The following is a 21,598-nucleotide window of genomic DNA, read 5'->3' on the forward strand; positions in this document are numbered from 1 at the left end:
CAGTAAATGTTTGGGAACTGAGGAGACACATTTTTTAAGCTTCTCAGGTGGAATTCTTTCCCATTCTTGCTTGATGTACAGCTTAAGTTGTTCAACAGTCCGGGGGTCTCCGTTGTGGTATTTTAGGCTTCATAATGCGACACGCATTTTCAATGGGAGACAGGTCTGGACTACAGGCAGGCCAGTCTAGTACCCGCACTCTTTTACTATGAAGCCACGTTGATGTAACACGTGGCTTGGCATTGTCTTGCTGAAATAAGCAGGGGCGTCCATGGTAACGTTGCTTGGATGGGAACATATGTTGCTCCAAAACCTGTATGTACCTTTCAGCATTAATGGCGCCTTCACAGATGTGTAAGTTACCCATGTCTTGGGCACTAATACACCCCCATACCATCACAGATGCTGGCTTTTCAACTTTGCGCCTATAACAATCCGGATGGTTCTTTTCCTCTTTGGTCCGGAGGACACGACGTCCACAGTTTCCAAAAACAATTTGAAATGTGGACTCGTCAGACCACAGAACACTTTTCCACTTTGTATCAGTCCATCTGACCTACACTGTTTCAATATCCATTTCTCTGTTCTCAATTGTGATGACTGATGATAACAACCAAACCTACCCCCCCCCCCCCCCCCTCCACACCCCGAATTGTAGATAATGTAAATAATTCAATGTATACACCCTGATGATTATCTTGTGTGATGACTGTATTATGATGATAGTATATATCTGATAGTATATATCTGTATCATGAATCAATTTAAGTGGACCCCGACTTAAACAAGTTGAAAAACTTATTCGGGTGTTACCATTTAGTGGTCAATTGTACGGAATATGTACTTCACTGTGCAACCTACTAATAAAAGTCTCAATCAATCAATCAATCAATCTTTGAAGAGCTCAGGCCCAGTGAAGCCGACTGCGTTTCTGGGTGTTGTTGATAAACGGTTTTCGCCTTGCATAGGAAAGTTTTAACTTGCACTTACAGATGTAGCGACCAACTGTAGTTACTGACAGTGGGTTTCTGAAGTGTTCCTGAGCCCATGTGGTGATATCCTTTACACACTGATGTCGCTTGTTGATGCAGTACAGCCTGAGGGATCGAAGGTCACAGGCTTAGCTGCTTACGTGCAGTGATTTCTCCAGATTCTCTGAACCCTTTGATGATATTACGGACCGTAGATGGTGAAATCCCTAAATTCCTTGCAATAGCTAGTTGAGAAAGGTTTTTCTTAAACTGTTCAACAATTTGCTCACGCATTTGTTGACAAAGTGGTGACCCTCGCCCCATCCTTGTTTGTGAATGGCTGAGCATTTCATGGAATCCACTTTTAAACCCAATCATGGCACCCACCTGTTCCCAATTTGCCTGCACACCTGTGGGATGTTCCAAATAAGTGTTTGATGAGCATTCCTCAACTTTATCAGTATTTATTGCCACCTTTCCCAACTTCTTTGTCACGTGTTGCTGGCATCAAATTCTAAAGTTAATGATTATTTGCAAAAAAAATATGTTGTCTTTGTAGCATATTCAACTGAATATGGGTTGAAAATGATTTGCAAATCATTGTATTCAGTTTATATTTACATCTAACACAATTTCCCAACTCATAGGGAAACGGGGTTTGTAGAAGACACAAGTTCAAAGTTAAACGGTTATGGCAAGCGGAGGTAGCATAACCATACAATATTTTTGTGCTGGTGCCCATTTGAAAAAAAGACACATTTTGTCTCTAACTCACTTAAACAGACTGATCATAATGTGTTGAGATAGATGCTACAAGTGAGACAACTATTCAGCTGAAAAACACCTCTTGTCTTAATTTCCCCTTGGGGATTAATAAAGTACTTCTGATTCTGATTCTCTGTGTACCAGCTCATATTTCTGAACAAAACTTAGGGTAATCAGTAGTAAATGGTAAACTTTAGTAGGTGTCATCATTTTAGCTTCAAGGCCATTATTTTACTAAATAACAAAAATATATAAGTGGCATACATATTTAACCCAACCAACACTTTACTAATTTGTCTTTGTGAGTCAATTCCTCCTTCATGCAAGCCAGCCAAACAAATTGCTTGATTGTAGCAGGGTGATGTGGGACATGCTTTCCAAAGAAATCTGAAATATCTGGTGCTTTCCAAAAGGGGACGTGTGAACAGCAGGTGCAGTGGCTTGAAATAGAGGGCTTATATGACTGGGGGTGGGAGGTTTTGGGAGGCCTGGATTCAGAGAGCAGGAGAGGTGGGCACAAGTGAGGGCAGCAAAAGAAATACAGTAAAAAAAAAAAAATACAGTACATGTAATAATCAAGACTCTAGAGCAGTGGTTTTCAAAAAATTTTCACCAAGTACCACCTCAGAAAAAAATTGGCTCTCCAAGTACTACCATAATAACCGACATTAAAATATAGCAGTGCTTGTAGGCCTATTGATTTATTAAAAAAAAGGCAGAGGTTTTATTTAACAAGTATATTTAATATTTTTGGCTATTGTAACATTACACACCGCACAGAGTACAGTGACACTCATACTTGCCAACCCTCCCAGATTTTCCGGGAGACTCCCGAAATTCAGCGCCTCTCCCGAAAACCTCCCGGGACAAATTTTCTCCCGAAAATCTCCCGAAATTCAGGCGGAGCTGCGTGACGTGCCCAACAGCCTGTTTTCACGTCCTCTTTCTCACAATATAAACAGCGTGCCTGCCCAATCACGTTATAACTGTAGAATGATCGGGGGCGAGTTCTTGGTTTCTTATGTGGGTTTATTGTTAGGCAGTTTCATTAACGTCCTCCCAGCGCGGCAACAACACACAACAACAGCAGTCACGTTTTCGTCTACCGTAAAGCAGTTCGTCTGCCGTAAAACAGCAATGTTGTGACACTCTTAAACAGGACAATACTGCCATCTATTGTACATGCATATGTGACAATAACATCTACGGCTTTTAGAGAGTGCAGTGCACAACTGCGCACACAGCAAGGAGACGAAGCAGAATGCATCATCAGAGAGGGTGTTCAGCATGGTTAGAAAAATAGTGACAGAGAATAGAACAAGGATGGACAATTCAACCCTTAACTCAACAATGAGTAGATGAGTGTTGTGTGTGTATATGTGTAAATAAATGAACACTGAAATTCAAGTATTTCTCTTATTTATATACATATATATATATATAATAAAATAAATATATATATATATATATATATATAGCTAGAATTCACTGAAAGTCAAGTATTTCTTATATATGTATATATATATATATATATATATATATATATATATATATATATATATATATACATATATATATATATAAATAATAAAATAAATATATATATAGCTAGAATTCACAGAAAGTCAAGTATTTCTTATATATGTATATATATATATATATATATATATATATATATATATATATATATATATATATATAAAATACTTGACTTGGTGAATTCTAGCTGTAAATATACTCCTCCCCTCTTAACCACGCCCCCCAACCACGCCCCCCCCCCCCCCCCACCTCCCGAAATCGGAGGTCTCAAGGTTGGCAAGTATGGTGACACTGTACTTAAATCAAGTGATTATTTGGCGTAACGCTAGATGGAGACGTACCACAGTTTGAGAATCACTGCTCTAGAGCAATTTGGAACAGTGGTGGTGCCTCCCCTCCTCCCTGACAAATTGATTTCACAAGGAAAGTTTGTGGTGGTTTCTTTTCATTCCAGGTGATCGGACTTTTGAAATCATAGTTACATACATACTGTATGTAACTATTTTTCTGGAAGAGGATATGTACATGTGCTTATCTTACACTAAAAAGTGAGACCCCAAATGTTTTTTTAATTTAATAAAAGTATATAAATGTCACTAAGAAGAATACGTTAACATATTTATACAAACTACATATTTTTCTTATTTTGTTGTTATCCTCTTTATAAGCTACCTGTTATAACATTGATGAGAGCATGCAGTATGAAAATAAATAAATAAAAAACTCACCTGCCTTGTACCTCACAGCACGTCTCTGATAAGTGCTCCTTTCTCTTTTTGTTGTCTGTTGCAGGATGATCATGTGGTCCTGCAGTGCACGGCCTCCATTCTAAAAGAGCAGATCAAACTCTGCCTGTCGTGCGAAGGATTTGGAAATCGTCTCTGTTTCCTAGAGACCACCTCCAACGCTCAGGTAATGCAGCATGCATCAGTCTCGTTCTTCAGCTATATTGTCACCATATGCTGCGTTTCAGAATGTCCCACCCGATTTGGCCATCTGCTGCTTCATACTGGAGCAGTCGTTATCTGTGCGGGCGCTGCAGGAGATGCTGTCCAACACGTCTGTGGATGAGGTCAGCCATTCTCCATTCTTAACAATAGTATTTCAAAAATATCTCACTTTTACATTGTCTGACCTGTTTTTGTCTTTCACAGGCTGTTGATTTGGACAAATGGGTAAGTTTGTCTGACTTTTCTGCCCAAAGGTTCCCAATTTAACCACCTTTCTACCTGCTTGTGTCAGTCTTCACAAGGTGGGGGCCATCGCACTCTACTGTACGGACATGCCATCCTCTTGAAGCACACTCATTCGAGCATGGTGAGTGCACTATAATTCAACATGTTTGTCCGTAACTCTTCCCTTTTTCCCTCATTCTTTTTTGTCACAGTACTTAAGCTGTTTGACGACATCACGTTCGCTCACAGACAAGCTGGCGTTTGACGTGGGCTTGCAGGAAGAGTCCACAGGTGCCTATAAACTTCTGCACTCCCCATTCAGCATACAGGGCATTCACAAGTTGTAGGCATCATATCTAATAAACCTGAGCCAGCCCTAAATCTGTTTTTGGATGGCATTTACCATAGCACTTGTGTATTAATATTGTAGGATAGCTAGAAACATGTCCGTGCGTTTGTGCGTTGCAGGGGAAGCCTGCTGGTGGACCATCCATCCAGCCTCCAAGCAAAGATCTGAAGGCGAGAAAGTCAGAGTGGGAGACGACCTGATTCTTGTCAGTGTTTCATCAGAGCGATATTTGGTAAATACAAATTGCATGAAAATGCTCTGTTATGCATTTGTTACCTGTGTATTTCTAAGACATAATTTATTTTTAGCATCTGTCCTATGCCAGCGGTGACTTAATGGTGGATGCTTCCTTCATGCAAACATTGTGGACAATGACTCCGGTTATGTCTGGTTGTGAGCTAGCTGAAGGTTGACTTTTCTTCTTCTTGTTATTTGTATCCATAAACCTCCTTGCTTTCCCTCAGCAGTGTGAATATCATCCTCTGTAGGTTTTCTGACTGGAGGGTATGTGCTCAGGCTATTCCATGGTCACATGGATGAGTGTTTGGCAATCCCAGCAGCTGATCAAGGAGACGACCAGCGCAGGTGAGCCACGCTTCTCAACTCCTCTTTCTAATTAGACTTAGACTTAGACTTAGACCAACTTTAATGATCCACAAGGGAAATTGTTCCATACAGTAGCACAGTTACAATGATGGAAAGTGTAAGGATGGAAAGGACAATGCAGGTATAAATAGACTAAATATAGCGATATAAAATATAACATATATACGTAATATTTACATAATATATGTACAGTATATTATATATACTCATATATTATATTATATCAATCAATCAATCAATGTTCATTTATATAGCCCTAAATCACAAGTGTCTCAAAGGGCTGCACAAGCCACAACGATATTATGTCTATATCATATATACAATATATAACAATTACCATGTACAATATTACAGTATATGTGACAACTGCAGCATAAAATAGAGAGTAAATCCAGCAGAAAATAGAAAATAGACATTAAAAACAAAGAGAAGTAGCTAACATAGAAGGTGTCAGGTAATAGACAGATATGATCTATTGCTGTATGGCGAGTGATTTACAGCTGGATGGAGTGTCAGAATGTCAGACAAAAAATGTCTGACATTTTTTTTTTCTGTCTTTAATCAAGAGTCGCTCATTATGAAGGAGGAGCTGTTTGCAGCCATGCTCGGTCCTTGTGGAGATTGGAACCCCTGCGCATTGCGTGAGTCTCCTAAAAAAAAATTTAAATTCCACTTTCAGTTACTTGACACTGTGTCTTTTATTTTTTTACTTTATGGATCTTTAGTTGGAGTGGTAGTCACATTAAATGGGGCCAGTCTTTTAGAATTCGTCACATAACAACCGGAAGGTACCTTTTGCTAGATGAAGAAAAAGGGCTGCTGTTGGTCGACCCCGAGAAGGCCAATTCTAAAATGGCAGCCTTCTGCTTCAGAATTTCAAAGGTGAGTGACAGACAAGTGGAGACAAAACAGCAGCTTTAAGAAAACAGTCTTTATGTGATCTATAGGAAAAAATCGAAGTCACTCAGAAGCGTGACGTGGAAGGCATGGGCATTCCAGAGATCAAGTATGGAGAGTCCATGTGCTTTGTGCAACATGCTTCATCTGGTCTCTGGCTCACATATGCAGCTGTAGATGCCAAATCCGCCCGTTTAGGTCCTCTGAAGAGAAAGGTAATCCCGATTAAAATGGCTGGTTTTATACACGACAAAAACTGTATTCCTTGTGCGTCACCATTGTTCAACCCATAGGCCATCCTCCATAAAGAAGGTCACATGGATGATGCACTCACAGTTGCACGCTCTCAGACTGAAGAGTCTCAAGCTGCAAGGATGATTTACAGCACAACAGGCCTCTTCAACCAGTTCATCAAGTACCCTATACCATTTCACACAAAATCTTTGTAGCGGTCCATTAGTTTTGTATACTAACTATGTTATCGATGTTTCACCAGAGGTCTTGATGCCCTCAGTGGGAAAAACAAATCTGCAAATCCACCTAATCTGCCGATGGACACTGTGGTGCTGTCACTTCAAGACCTGATTTTTTACTTCCGGCCCCCTGACGAGGAGCTGGAGCACGAGGACAAGCAGTTCAAGCTCCGTTCGCTCAAAAACAGGCAGAACCTTTTTCAAGAGGAGGTTTGTCTACATTATTATTGTTCTTCGTTTTAAAACATTCTTTTCTCGAAGGAAGGCGTTTGAAACTCAATTCATCTTGGGGCCGCTGGAGCTAGAGTGAGGGTGGGGCTGGGCCACACAAAATATATCCTTGAGAATCTCGTTTTAACCACGTTACTTTTTTAACTAGCACCAATATGATTCAGTTTAAGAGACGGTTCAAACTACAAGTGTTCACAAAGTACACAGAACAACAATTATGATGAACATCTTGAACCTTTTTTTTCCCCTTTTTTTTATTGAGACAACGATTATTTATGTATTTAATATTTGTATGCTTACTATGGTATATTATTTATTTGTTCACTGTTCTGTTACAGAGAACAAGGAAATTGGATAAAATTGATATGGTATGAAAAGTGGTAGGATTAAATAAGCTCTGCTTCTTCCTAATCCTTTTTGGACGTGCTGTAATGAAACAACTGGAATTGTGTGATGCATTACATTGTATCGTATGCATGTTCGAAATAAACTGAAACTGAAACTAAAAACTGAAAAACTACGTCTACCAGAAGCAATAGTAACCTGTAGGGGACCTTAAGTCTTTATAAATGTGAAATGGGATGTAAAAAAATATTAGATTTTGACACTGTTGAGTTCCCCAGGACATGGCCAAAGACACTTTTTACATCAGTCAATTTTAAAGTAGTGTGATTTTTTTTCAGTTTAGTATAATTGCCGCCCACACACCTTGGGCGGCTAATAGTTACCGGCAGAGGTGGGACCAAGTCATTGTTTTGCAAGTCACAAGTAAGTCTCAAGTCTTTGCCCTCAAGTCCGAGTCAAGTCCCGAGTCAAGACAGGCAAGCCCCGAGTCAAGTCCAAAGTCAAGACTGGAAAGTCACAAGTCAAGTCCTAAGTCCTGCATTTTGAGTTTCGAGTCCTTTCAAGTCCTTTTAACCACAGACTAATATATTAACACAGATTGTGTATGCTTTTCAAACGCTGTATTTATTTATTAAAACAAGGCATTTTAAATTGCAGGAAAGAAAATTGTGCTGACATTGCATTTTATAATAGCACTATTAACCAGTCATTTTAAACATTAACTCATTACTTTACAGAACAAACACATTGAAAAATAAAGTGCAAATGTACTTATTTGTACAAAAGTGTTAACATTGAAAAAACATGACATATACGTGAACATAACAAAAAAGTTGTACTTTTTATATGTCAGGGCCCTATGCTGCATTGCATTTGCAAAAGACGAAATTAGCCAAGAGTCTGTCAGTCATTTGTGCACGATGGGGGCGTAGTATGATGCCACCATGGCTGAAAACTCGCTCCACTGGAGCACTGGAGGCAGGCACTGCCAAGACTCTCATGGCCACTCGGAACAGTGAAGGAAGAGTTTTCCTGTTCAATGCCAAGAACAAAAGGGGGGAGAGAGTTGTTTTGGGTTGGTGCACTACTTGTAAGTGTATCTTGTGTTTTTTATGTTGATTTAATTAAAAAAAAAAAAAAAAAAAATTAGTTTTTTTGCGCCCCGATACGAATCGATCCGCGGCCCGGTGGTTGGGGACCACTGAGGTAAACAACCAACAGTATGTCAGAAAGCTAGCTAAAACGGTACACATATTCATAATATAGTATACATTTTAACTGACCTTTATTTTACTATTTTTGTCTTTTTTTAGGTGGCTAAAATACGCGGTGCTGCTGACCGCCGTCTAACGTTACGTGTGATATATTGACTAACGTAACCCTGCTTAAAAAAAATCACTGAACAAAAAGTATGAATAGGTAGTGAACTGCAACAGATTCCCGTGTTTGCAATAACGTTATAACGTTAGCAGTGAGTTTACAGCCTCACTGATTAAACTACACAGCAAATAAAAGTCACGTTACTTAGCCAATAAACGTTATCTTACATTCAAAACTTACCGTTCTTTGTGCAACTCCGGACGAAGTTGGAAGTTGTTGCCTCTCCATCAGTAATTTTCGAACCGCATGTGTTGCATACTGCAAACCGTTTTGTGTTGACCACCTCGTAATTTTTATACCCAAACAAAATTATTTTAGGTATCATTTTTTGTTCACTGGCGTGTGGTTTGGACATGTCTTCTTCGTTGGTTGTCCTGCAATTTGATTGGATGAATGCTGTGTGATGAAAACAAAGTAGATCTAATTTGATTGGCTGTTGTACTGAGACCACACCAGCTGACACACGCAACGCTGCTAGACAAGTACACAATGAAAAATACGGAGCGCTCCCGAATAACTTTTTCATCTTTGGGTTTTGGGGAAAGTAGCAAGTCATGTCAAGTCATGTCAATTCAAAAGGCTCAAGTCCAAGTGAAGTCACAAGTCATTGATGTTAAAGTCTAAGTCGAGTTGCAAGTCTTTTTACATTTTGTCAAGTCGAGTCTAAAGTCATCAAATTCATGACTCGAGTCTGACTTGAGTCCAAGTCATGTGACTCGAGTCCACACCTCTGGTTACCGGTATATAAATTATGGCAATCCAGAATCTCACTATAAAGAACAGAAACTACAATAACATTGCAGATGGAAAAATTATCGCACAACAAACACACACTGGGCAACACAAAGACCAACTTCCGGTCAGAGTCAGATTTAACGAGAAAAAACTGGCAGCACAGTTGCCAGAATTTTTTCCATAAAATGTATGATTGTTTTTACACCGAATTACTGTAACTTGAAAAACAGTACCATGGTTAATTTTACAGTAAAGTTATTTTTACTTTAACATTTAATGTTGTTGTTTTTACATTGCATTACTGTAAATAGAAAAACCATATTACTTTTATTTTTCCAGTAAAATTCTGGCAAAAGAATCTGACAGTTAGAATCTGACTTTTTTACAGTGTAGCTTACTCTTTGTGTTGCCCAATGTGTGTTTGTTGTGTTAAGTTTTTTGTCTGCACTGTTATTGTATTTACCGTATTTCATAAAAGGATTCATGACTGCCATATTATATTTAACTACCGTATTTTCCGCACTATAAGGCGCACCGGATTATAAGGCGCACCTTCAACGAATGGCCTATTTTAAAACTTTGTTCATATATAAGGCGCATCGCATTATAAGGCGCACCGTATTATAAGGCGCACAGAATAGATGCTACAGTAGAGGCTGGGGTCACGCTATGCATCCCGTAGTTGCGAGACCTGTTGTGGCTCAATATTGGTCCATATATAAGGCGCACCGGATTATAAGGTGCACTGTCAGCTTTTGAGGAAAATTGGAGGTTTTTAGGTGCGCCTTATAGTGCGGAAAATACGGTATTATCCGCCCTGGGTGTGCAGGCCGCAATTACATTAAACTACAAAATATGGGCCTGCGGACTGTAAATGTGCCACAAGTTTGTCACCACTGCTCTGAGCCTTTGATGTTCTTGACAGGGGATGATTACCCTTGTTTTGGACTGTGTTGATCGTCTGAATGTCTACAACACAGCCGCACACTTCTCTGAATACGCTGGGGAAGAAGCTGCGGAGTCGTGGAAGGAGATAGTTAATTTACTCTACGAGTTGCTAGGTAGGACTGTCCTATCCTCAGATATATCACTTCGGCTTTATGTAATTTTCACTGCTGTCTCTATCTAAAGCTTCTCTGATCAGAGGCAATCGATCAAACTGTGCGCTGTTCTGTGATAACCTTGACTGGCTGGTCAGTAAATTGGATCGTTTGGAGGCATCGTCAGGTATTTCAGAAGCTCTGCTTTTTCTTAAGATTTAGTTTCTTTGCTGCAAGTAGTGCTTTGCATTGTCATGCTTTTAATCATAGGAATCCTGGAGGTGTTGTATTGTGTTCTGATCGAGAGTCCAGAGGTTCTGAATATCATCCAGGAGAATCACATCAAATCCATAATTTCTTTACTGGATAAGCACGGACGCAATCACAAGGTCTGTAGTAACGTCGTATTCCACAGTGCAAGGCAGCACCCAACAGAACATTCCTCATATATTCTTTTGTCTAGGTTCTGGATGTGCTGTGCTCTCTGTGTGTGTGTAACGGTGTGGCCGTGAGGTCAAACCAGAACCTGATTACAGAGAATCTACTTCCCGGTCGTGACCTCCTGCTTCAAACCAACATTATCAATTATGTCACCAGGTCAGTCTTTTGGTGCATGTAAAGATGAAAATGTTGTCTAAAGACCTTCTTTTTCCAGTATGAGACCCAACATTTTCCTTGGGACCTGCGAAGGATCCACTCAGTATAAAAAGTGGTATTTTGAGGTGATGGTGGATCACATCGAGCCATTCCTCACTGCTCAGCCATATCACCTGCGTGTGGGCTGGGCGCTGACTGAGGGATACAGTCCATACCCTGGTGGAGGCGAAGGCTGGGGGGCCAACGGTGTCGGGGATGATCTCTATTCCTACGGTTTTGATGGGCTTCACCTCTGGTCAGGTAAATTAAACATTGATCTTCTATCCACACACAATACATGGACGTCTTTTCTGTGTAGCTAAAACGGTAAGTCTGTTTCTGTTGTCAGGACGTGTTCCTCGTCATGTTGCCACGCCCAATCAGCACCTTCTGGCAGCAGAGGACGTGATTAGCTGCTGTTTGGATCTGAATGTGCCCAGCATTTCCTTCCGCATCAACGGTTATCCTGTCCAAGGCATGTTTGAGAACTTCAACCTGGATGGCCTCTTCTTTCCTGTCATCAGCTTCTCTGCAGGCGTGAAGTAACTAAAGGAGAATATTATAAGATAAGTAGATTGTTGTTAACATGTGCGACTGAATAAGCAATCTTCCTCCCTAACTGCAAGGATGCGATTTCTTCTTGGAGGCCGTCATGGGGATTTCAAGTTCCTTCCACCTCCAGGATATGGTCCGTGCTACGAGGCCGTGTTGCCGAGGGATCGTTTGCGGATCGAGCCCATTAAGGAGTATAAGCATGACTTCGATGGTGTCCGTAACCTGTTGGGTCCAACACAGTCCCTCTCACACACTGCCTTCACTCCCTGCCCGGTGGACACTATACAAGTAAAAGGTCATCTTTAGGGCTCTGAATTCTTCTGAAAATAATACAAGTTTTTTTTCCCCCCTTCTAGATCGTGCTTCCTCCCCATTTGGAGCGTATCCGAGAGAAGCTAGCAGAGAATAGCCACGAGTTATGGGCTGTGACTCGCATTGAGCAAGGGTGGACCTATGGACCTGTGAGTGTCTTTCCTTCAAATCACCTAAAATTAGGGACACACGATTTTATTGGTGGCTTATAACTATTGATCAATAATGGCAATTGTGACGTCACATCAATAATTCCGATAAAGAATAATTGTGTAATTATATAAATACATAAATAACAGTTATGGTTATCATTAATCGGTTGTAAATGTCTGTAAATTAGTGGTTATCTGTTTCGGTTCAAATTCCCATTATCGTGCATCCCTACCTAAAATACTTTGTTACACAATAAAACACTCCCTAAAATGTATATTTTGTCTTTAAATGGATAAATCAAGTTTCGGGATGACAACAAGAAGCTGCACCCTTGCCTGGTTGACTTCCAGAGTCTGCCTGAACCAGAGAAAAACTACAATTTAGCAATGTCAGGAGAGACTCTCAAGTAAGTCAAGGTCTTAAAAAACACTTGGAAAATTCAGGGCATTCAATCGATCGCAACTGGACTGTTTGGTTTGTCTTAGAAGACGTTTCGCCGCTCACCCGAAGTCGGCTTCATCGGTTCGTGCTCATAGACTTAGATTGGTCATATCTACTCGGATGAGCGGCGAAACGTCTTCTAAGACAAACCAAACAGTCCAGTTGCGATCGATTGAATGCCCTCAGATGACAATGACCTGGATGAATGAGAACATTTATAGACACTTGGAAAATTATGAGTTTTTAAAAGGAACCTATGATGATTTTAATCTACATTTAAAACTCTTCCTTGTTGTCTAGATAATATGTAAAGGATATGTTTTGGTGTAAAAAAAAATTCAAAATTTTGCTCCACATTCACATTTATAACCCGTTTTTGTAGTCTGTCTGCAAGATGTGCGTTGGTGGAGATGTTGTCGTAATCCTACAAGATTGTTTTGTTTATTCACTATTTTACTGTGTTTCTATCATTTCCTGTCCTGGTGCTCCTATTGGGGGTCTACTTCTTGTTTGATTCCTTGTCTTGCTGCACCTTCACTTTCTGCTCTGTTATTATATGATACTTTGGCTTTGTTTAACATGAATATCTAACAATGTAACAACATGTATAAGTCAGAAAAGAGCAAAATCATCATAGGTCCTCTTTAAAGTATCCATGTTTGAGTGGATTTTACTTTAATTGAAAAACACGAAAATCACTTTTACCTATTTGCGTGCTTAACTTATAGTTATCATTTTAAAGGACTTTGCTGGCACTGGGCTGCCATGTAGGAATGGGAGATGAGAAAGCAGAGGAGAATCTGAAAAGAACAAAGCTTCCCAAAACGCAAGTTACCTCTCTATATTTTAAAGTAATTAATTATAATGTTCCTTTAAAAGCTCTCTAACAACATTGGTCCTTATAGTTACATGCAGAGTAGCGGCTACAAGCCTGCTCCACTGGACCTCAACCATGTGAAGCTGACTCCTAATCAGAACACTCTTGTGGAGAGACTGGCGGAAAATGGGCACAATGTGTGGGCCAGAGATCGAGTGCGCCAGGGCTGGACATACAGTATTGTGCAGGTACATTTTTGCACTGAAAATGAAAAGAAATTTGCTGTTGGCTTAACTGAATTATACATTTTCCTGAATAGGATATTATGAACAAGCGCAATCCTCGTCTTGTTCCTTACAACCTACTGGATGAAAAGACCAAAAAGACTAACAGGGATACAGTTTGTGCAGCGGTTCGCACCCTCATCGGCTATGGTTACAACATTGAACCACCTGACCAGGAAAGCAGTACGTTTGTACACTCAGTCTATTGAAGGACAGCATTAATGTATTATTTCCTTTTCACCTCTGCTCTATTTGTATTCATGCAGGTGGGCCTGGCACAGGCAGCGCTCGTGGAGATAAGATCCGAGTGTTCAGAGCCGAGAAGTCGTATGCTGTCACACAAGGGAAGTGGTACTTTGAATTTGAGGCTGTGACCGTTGGAGAAATGAGGGTGGGCTGGGCCCGACCCAGCGTCCGAGCCGACACTGAACTTGGTGCAGATGAGTGGGCCTACGTCTTCAACGGTTTTAAGGTGTGACTGAGGCAGAGTTGTAATTTTTGTGGAGCGTGGGTGCGTGTAAACCCACGTAAACTATTTTTATTTCCAGGCCCAACGATGGCATGTGGGAAATGAGTCTTTTGGTCGTCAGTGGCAATCTGGTGATGTAGTGGGTTGTATGATTGACCTGACAGAGATGAACATCATGTTCACACTCAATGGAGAGATGTTGATCAGTGACTCAGGCTCTGAGATGGCCTTTAAGGACGTTGAAATAGGAGAGGGTAAGTCGAATAAAAAGTGATGACAGACATGTATATTTGGACAAAGGTATTGGGACACATGACCATTTCACCACAACAGTAGTGAAAATAGAAGAAGTGTTTGACTATGTTTGACTCATTTAGAGTGCTGTGCAATCCGAGAACATGATAAATAATATCTAAAAATCAAACATAATTTGTGTAGCAATTTTCAAGGACAAGCAAGTTGCAAAACAAAGTGCTGTACACCAGTAACAACAACAAAAAACACACATGCACACATGTACACACAGCCCTATTGACAATAACAAAACATGCCATGGCCCTGAGGATTGAGGAAAATTAATGTCCTAAAAAAATGATGAATTAATAAATGAATACAAACATAAAATAGTGACAATAATATAAGTAATAATAGCAATACATAAAATAGAAAATAGGGCAGCACGGTGGCACAGGGGTTAGTGCATGTGCCTCACAATACGAAGGTCCAGAGTAGTCTTGAGTTCAATCCCGGGCTTGGGATCTTTCTGTGTGGAGTTTGCATGTTCTCCCCGTGACTGCGTGGGTTCCCTCCGGGTACTCCGGCTTCCTCCCACCTCCAAAGACATGCACCTGGGGACTGGTTGAATGGCAACGCTAAAATTTGCTCTAGTGTGTGAATGTGAGTGTGAATGTTGTCTGTCTATCTGTATTGGCCCTGCGATGAGGTGGCGACTTGTCCAGGGTGTACCCCGTCTTCCGCCCGAATGCAGCTGAGATAAGCTCCAGCACCCCCCGCGATCCCAAAAGGGACAAGCGGTAGAAAATGGATGGATGGATGGAAAATAGGAAATAACAGAATTAAATTAAAAATTTAAAAATAATTTAAAATTATTATTAAAAAGCCTGTTTAAAAAGGTGTACCTTTTAACATAAAAAAATCAACACATCTAAATATCAATAATAAATATAATTAATAAAAAAATCGATAAAAAGATTCTGGGAGAACTGAGGGGTTTAATTAAACCCCTGATTGATTTTTTTTTTTTATTATTAAGATGCATCATACGATTATTGTCCATATGGTGTCTGAACCCATTTGTAGTATTTAGTTACACATAATATGCTTATGAAACATCCCCAGGCTTCATACCTGTATGCAGTCTAGGCTTGTCCCAGGTTGGCCGCATCAACTTGGGTCAGAACGTCAGCAGCCTACGCTACTTTACCATCTGTGGTCTCCAAGAGGGATTCGAACCCTTTGCCATCAACATGAAAAGAGACATCACAATGTGGTTCAGCAAGAGCCTTCCCCAGTACATCAATGTACCGACTGATCACCACCACATTGAGGTGTCTTGTTACATTTCAGTGTCTTCTCATAGTTTTCACACTCAATTTATTTTCTCGCCGTGTGTCAAACTGTCAGTAACTATTTCCTTGTGTACCTTCTAGGTGTCTCGTGTAGATGGGACAGTAGAAACGGCCCCTTGTCTCAAGGTGACCCACAAAACATTTGGATCCCAGAACGCCAACACAGATATGCTGTTCTTCAGGCTCAGCATGCCAGTGGAGTTCCATGAGACTTTCAAAGTCCCCGCAGGGACCACCCTCCTCACTCGTGCCTTCACCATCCCTGAGGATGAGGTGGTGGAGGTGGATCCTGACTCTGACTTTGAAATACTAAAAAAGTCAGCCACCCGCAAAGAGCAGGAAGAAGAGAAGAAAGAACCATCTGTGCCTAAGGAGATACCTGCCATCAAGAATGGAGAGAACGAGAAGGACGCCTCAACTGAAAAAAGCAAGAAAAAAGGGTTAGTGTGGGCTCATGTTTGGTTACTTGAGGACTCCATCTTGTCCTATAGAGTAATTTTCATATTCTCATAATGTATTACAGATTCCTTTTCAAGGCCAAGAAGGCTGCATTAATAACTCCGCCACCTGTCGTTCCCACCATGCCCCGCTTAGTGGAAGATGTAGTGCCAGATGACAGGGATGACGTGGACATAATCCTCAACACCACTACGGTATTAGGTCATATTTAGAATCATACACACTGGTACCTCGGTTTTTATTAGTAATCCGTTCCAAAGGATTAGCTGAAGACCAATTTTTTTCCCATAAAAAATATTGAAAATATATTATAAATAATTATAGTTTTACATGCATAAAACAAGGCAAAATACATATAAATGACGGATAAAATTGTTAAATTGACATTTAACATCACTAGGGATGGGCACCGAAACCTGGTTCCATATTAGCACCGGTGCCGGCGTAAGTGGTAGTACCCAGACCAATATAGTAAGTAGCTCCATACATGGCTTATTTTGCAGTAATACTCATTATAAAAAACACAGAGACTGAGTCACTATTGTGTGTTTGATTATACTATAATCGAGGCATATGAAAGCCGAGGCACCACTATCCAATATATTCCAAATCCAGGTATTTACATGAAAGTGCTTTCCTTCCCAGTACTACTATTCCGTGCGAGTGGTTGCGGGCCAGGAACCGAGTGGAGTGTGGGTGGGCTGGATCACACCCGACTATCACCAGTATGATCCACATTTTGACCTCAACAAAGTGAGGAATGTAACGGTCACTGTAGGAGATGATAAAGGCAACATCCATGACAGGTAAATGTAAAGTATAACACAACATAATTTTGGAATGACAAAACTTTGCTCACTTGCTCTGCCACAGTATAAAACGCAGTAACTGCTACATGGTATGTGGAGGCGAGTTCAGCAGCTCTCAGCAGACCCGAGTCAGCCAAGAAGACTTTGTGATTGGCTGCCTCATCGATTTGGACACAGGACTCATGACCTTTACTGCTAATGGAAAGGAGATCAACACATTCTACCAGGTTATTTATTCTTTTGCATACAGTACAGTATATGGCCCAAAGTTCTGTGTATAGTTATTGTTGTTTAATAATGCAACTTGAATGTCTTTCAGGTGGAGCCCAACACAAAACTGTTTCCAGCAGTTTTTGTCCTGCCTTCTAGTCAGAATATGATACAGTTTGAGCTTGGCAAACTTAAGGTCAGCTCCAGTCAAAGTCATAAAATCCTCATCATAACAAAGTTTCAACTGTTTTCAACTGTGTACTTGACAGAACATTATGCCAATCTCTGCGGCCATGTTCAGAAGTGAGCGCAAGAACCCAGTACCCCAGTGCCCTCCCCGACTGGATGTCCAAATGTTAACCCCTGTCATCTGGAGCCGCATGCCCAACAACTTCTTGGCTCCAGACACAGGACGTATTAGTGAGAGACTGGGATGGCTTGTTCAGTGCCAGGAGCCACTCACTATGATGGCCCTTCATATTCCAGAAGAGAACAGGTCAGTGTCAGCGCACTTCAAAACACCTGCACATCTATAGAAAGCCAATACAATAGCTGGATCAAACAGGGGACACCTTAGTGCAGAAAGTGTGACCTAACTTCTAGTTACCAAGTAGTTCCAATTTATGCACATAATGAATATATCCTCCTGACAACCAGCATCCTCTGCAGTGGACATTTATGTTTTGCATGACATTAACATTTTTTCCCAAAATGTTTAACTCTGACAAAAGAAGTAAACCAAAAACAAACATCCACTGGAGAGAATGCTGGATGCTATATAGAAATGTTATACATTTTGCAGACCCACCAATCACACTTTAGTCCTGTTTTTCAGGCAAACTTAACGAAGGGTGTACCAATTTGATTTTGATATTGCATAATCATTACAAGCGAAAAGACAATATTTCGTCTTCTATCTATAATCTCCAAAATAAGCGCTCCAATAAGGGCAGTCCTTAGGCACCATAACTTGTGCAAAGATTGAAAGTCAATTAACAGCTAAATATCCTCCAATAAGTACACAAATTTGGTCTTTTCTTGTATTTTAGTGAAGTAATTTACAAAAGATAAACACGGTAAGCTATTGACTACTAGCAGGTAGCAGCTACATACCAGCTAAGCACACAATAACACCCAAGCTAGACATACTGTATGTAATAAGTGTCCTTAATTGAACAACATTGCAGTCTAAAGCACAGCACTCGTCAGTATAAACACGTATCAAATAAGCACAGCTGCATTTTACTTACAGATACGAATGCTCCAAGGCAGAAAAGTATTTTAAAAATATCCAGTAACAAACGTGTTCGCATGAACTCAATGTGTCATGACTTAACTTAATGAATTATTATGGCCATTAGGTGTTGCCAAAAAAACAATTACCGCGCCGCCTGAATTTAAAGAGCGCAAAAGTCCAATCCAGACGGTTATTAATAAAAAGGTTAATGTTTTTCATACCTACTATTGTTTTCTGTTTGAATAATTTCACACCCGTTAAGTCCACACTACAAAATTATAAAACTACATATGATTTGTGCTGATATTGTATAGGATTAATATGAGTATCGGCAGATTATCTCGGCTCCAATATTGGTATTATATTGGAAATGGAAAAGATGTATCATGACACCCCTGAACTTAACCTTGTTGTGTTTTCCAGATGCATTGACATTCTGGAGCTGTCCGAACGTATGGACCTGCTGAAGTTCCACTATCACACTCTGAGGTTGTACGGCTCAGTGTGCGCTCTGGGCAACAACCGCGTGGCTCACGCTCTGTGCAGCCACGTGGATGAATCCCAGCTCTTCTACGCCATAGAGAGCACCTACCTTCCTGGACCAATGAGGAGTGGCTTTTATGACCTGCTCATCAGCATGCACCTCGAGTCTGCAAAAAGGAACCGACTGGGGACCAATAAGGAATTCATAGTTCCAATGTCTGATGAAACACGTAGTATCACCTTGTACTCTAATAAGTCACACGCTTTACCTGGTGTTGGTCTCACCACGTGCCTGCGTCCCAAACTCCATTTTTCCTCCACTGGATTTGTTGGAACAAATCCTGACATCTACACGCTTAGTCCAGTAGTTCCTTTACAGGTAAGGTATAAAATGGAGACAGCAGGCTAGAACTATCATCTCACTCATCATTTTCTTCATTTGCAGATACTTAAGACCAAAGCGCTAAACATGCTCATAGAGGCTGTGCAAGACGGTGGCCAAGCCATGAGAGATCCTGTAGGAGGTAGTGTTGAGTTCCATTTTGTTCCAATCCTTAAGCTCATCAGTACCCTCCTCATCATGGGTGTGTTTGATGACGAAGATGTCACTCACATCCTGAAGATGATTGAGCCAACTGTCTTTAGTGGTAAGAAGCCGGAGGAGCTTGTTGAGGAGGTCAGCAAAGTTAAGGAGGAGAAGGAACCTAAAGTTTCCTTGAAAGGTCAAGTGGAGAAAGACAAAGAACATGAGGATTTGCTGGAAGAGGAGGAGTTTGATAATGATGGCCTTGGGGAAGAAGATGAGGAAGAGGAAGAAGAATTGGAGGATGCAGAACCCATAATGCGACATGAAGAAATGGTTGACGAGACAGAGACGATAAATGGAGAGAAAGGAGCAGACGAAACAGAGAAGGAGATTAAACCTGGCGAGATCAGTGGTGAGGCTAAAAAGGAACATTTAGAACAAGGACTGTTCCAGATGAAGCTACCTGAGTCTGTCAAATTACAGGTATGCTGTGTTTCTCTACAAAAATCCATGCAATAAAACAATTATATGGTATTACTAACTTACTAACTTTTCTTCTTCAGATGTGCACTCTGCTGCAGTATTTCTGTGACTGCGAGCTCCGCCACAGGGTAGAAGCTATCATTGCCTTTTCAGACCAACTAGTCAACCGGATACAGTCCAACCAGAGGCAGAGGTACAATGAGCTGATGTTGGCTTTCACCATGAGTGCAGCCGAGACGGCACGCAAGACCCGTGAATTCCGATCACCACCACAAGAGCAGGTGTATACAGTTTATTTGTACACTCAGGGATGACATTTGGGAATTGGGAGGATACAACTGGCTTGCGTACAGAGGGTGTGGTTTGAAGGAATTAGATGCATGTTTTAGACTAATATGAATGGGAAACAAATGATTCAATAATACATTTTTTTATAAGAAATAAGAAAATTAACAGAAAAAAAATAAATCGAGTGACTTCGTTGTTTCAAGATTGCATTATGATTTAGTTTAATGATGACCTTGTAAGAACTGACCGAAATATGTCCGCTGGAACAAAACGCTGAAAATCAAGCCATTGCACTACTAGGAAATAGCCGATGCAAAGGCAATTTGTGTTCATATTCCCTTAGCGCAAGTCTTAGTCAACACCACAACTACCTTTGACTGGAGCACTAGGCTCCTCCTGTTGGAATTTTTGATTTGCCTTACTTGATGGTGAATCATATTTCCGCGTGGAGGCCAACTCAATCTTATCTTGCATCTGATCACCGATTGGTCTGCCTCTTTGTACTGTCAATCATTGTCACATTGGCAAGGCAGTGCCAGAAAGCCAATCAATTAGACTTTGGAAGTTTCAGCCTGAGCCATTTTCCACCTGAAGCTTGTGTTTGACTTGTCTTCATTCAATAACGTAACATAATTTTTTGACGAGTGCAGGGGACAGACATATAAAACTAAATTAGGGCCAAACATTTGAAACTGAAAAATCTAGTTTTTTCAGGCTCTGATCTTTTCCTTTTAGATTCAAATCCTTTTTTTCTTCCAGATTCAGACTTCGGGGCGAATTTCACGTGGGGGCGTGTCATCAACTAAGAGCACAAGGCATCATGACCTACACCTTAGAAAAAAGGATAGGGGGCTACCACGTTTCTTTCAGGGGTTGTAGGAAATAAACAGAACCTAAAATATCTAACTATATGAAAGTGAAAAAATAAAAATAAACCATTTGTTCAAAAGAATTACCAGAGTGAATCATATTTTTTTCAGCCTAAAAAAAGTGTGCACTTATTTTTCTTTTAAATACTCTTTGTGTATTTAAAAAAAAATGTTTACAACAAAACTATCCATCCATCCATCCATTTTCTACCGCTTATTCCCTTTTGGGGTCGCGGAAAAGTAGAAAATGTAGCTCCAATACGGACAAAACCCATTTACATCTATGCATACACTAAATTGTTTAGGCCTTATTTTTAGAACTGAAATTAAAGCTGTGACCTCTTTTGTAGGTCAACATGCTCATGAACTTCAAGAACTGTGCAGAAGAGGAGGACTGCCCAGTTCCAGAAGAGGTCCGCGAAGATCTGCAAGCATTTCACAATGCTCTGCTGGAACATTGTGGTCAGTTCTG

At 40.5% G+C, this 21,598-nt stretch overlaps 1 protein-coding gene across 1 annotated transcript in view; it reads left to right on the forward strand.

Annotated features, from left to right (window-relative positions):
* LOC133607620 (ryanodine receptor 1-like) overlaps positions 1 to 21,598 on the forward strand; it is a 68,048-nt gene that overhangs the window by 5,115 nt on the left and 41,335 nt on the right. Inside the window, exons 2-38 of the mRNA XM_061962428.2 lie at positions 4,068 to 4,187; positions 4,249 to 4,374; positions 4,518 to 4,592; positions 4,663 to 4,741; positions 4,919 to 5,031; positions 5,108 to 5,207; positions 5,288 to 5,384; positions 5,972 to 6,046; positions 6,131 to 6,287; positions 6,353 to 6,517; positions 6,596 to 6,717; positions 6,799 to 6,985; positions 10,392 to 10,527; positions 10,598 to 10,693; positions 10,777 to 10,895; positions 10,970 to 11,103; positions 11,162 to 11,403; positions 11,492 to 11,684; positions 11,769 to 11,985; positions 12,054 to 12,158; positions 12,465 to 12,568; positions 13,346 to 13,429; positions 13,509 to 13,668; positions 13,740 to 13,887; positions 13,971 to 14,176; positions 14,253 to 14,427; positions 15,533 to 15,741; positions 15,844 to 16,202; positions 16,286 to 16,415; positions 16,867 to 17,027; positions 17,095 to 17,257; positions 17,350 to 17,436; positions 17,510 to 17,736; positions 18,901 to 19,339; positions 19,406 to 19,969; positions 20,050 to 20,250; positions 21,477 to 21,588. Of these exons, the coding sequence (XP_061818412.1) occupies positions 4,068 to 4,187; positions 4,249 to 4,374; positions 4,518 to 4,592; positions 4,663 to 4,741; positions 4,919 to 5,031; positions 5,108 to 5,207; positions 5,288 to 5,384; positions 5,972 to 6,046; positions 6,131 to 6,287; positions 6,353 to 6,517; positions 6,596 to 6,717; positions 6,799 to 6,985; positions 10,392 to 10,527; positions 10,598 to 10,693; positions 10,777 to 10,895; positions 10,970 to 11,103; positions 11,162 to 11,403; positions 11,492 to 11,684; positions 11,769 to 11,985; positions 12,054 to 12,158; positions 12,465 to 12,568; positions 13,346 to 13,429; positions 13,509 to 13,668; positions 13,740 to 13,887; positions 13,971 to 14,176; positions 14,253 to 14,427; positions 15,533 to 15,741; positions 15,844 to 16,202; positions 16,286 to 16,415; positions 16,867 to 17,027; positions 17,095 to 17,257; positions 17,350 to 17,436; positions 17,510 to 17,736; positions 18,901 to 19,339; positions 19,406 to 19,969; positions 20,050 to 20,250; positions 21,477 to 21,588 (6,187 nt within the window). The remainder of the gene's footprint in view (positions 1 to 4,067; positions 4,188 to 4,248; positions 4,375 to 4,517; positions 4,593 to 4,662; positions 4,742 to 4,918; positions 5,032 to 5,107; positions 5,208 to 5,287; positions 5,385 to 5,971; positions 6,047 to 6,130; positions 6,288 to 6,352; positions 6,518 to 6,595; positions 6,718 to 6,798; positions 6,986 to 10,391; positions 10,528 to 10,597; positions 10,694 to 10,776; positions 10,896 to 10,969; positions 11,104 to 11,161; positions 11,404 to 11,491; positions 11,685 to 11,768; positions 11,986 to 12,053; positions 12,159 to 12,464; positions 12,569 to 13,345; positions 13,430 to 13,508; positions 13,669 to 13,739; positions 13,888 to 13,970; positions 14,177 to 14,252; positions 14,428 to 15,532; positions 15,742 to 15,843; positions 16,203 to 16,285; positions 16,416 to 16,866; positions 17,028 to 17,094; positions 17,258 to 17,349; positions 17,437 to 17,509; positions 17,737 to 18,900; positions 19,340 to 19,405; positions 19,970 to 20,049; positions 20,251 to 21,476; positions 21,589 to 21,598) is intronic.

The sequence above is a fragment of the Nerophis lumbriciformis genome, linkage group LG09 (assembly GCF_033978685.3).
Source record: "Nerophis lumbriciformis linkage group LG09, RoL_Nlum_v2.1, whole genome shotgun sequence".
Lineage (NCBI taxonomy): Eukaryota > Metazoa > Chordata > Actinopteri > Syngnathiformes > Syngnathidae > Nerophis > Nerophis lumbriciformis.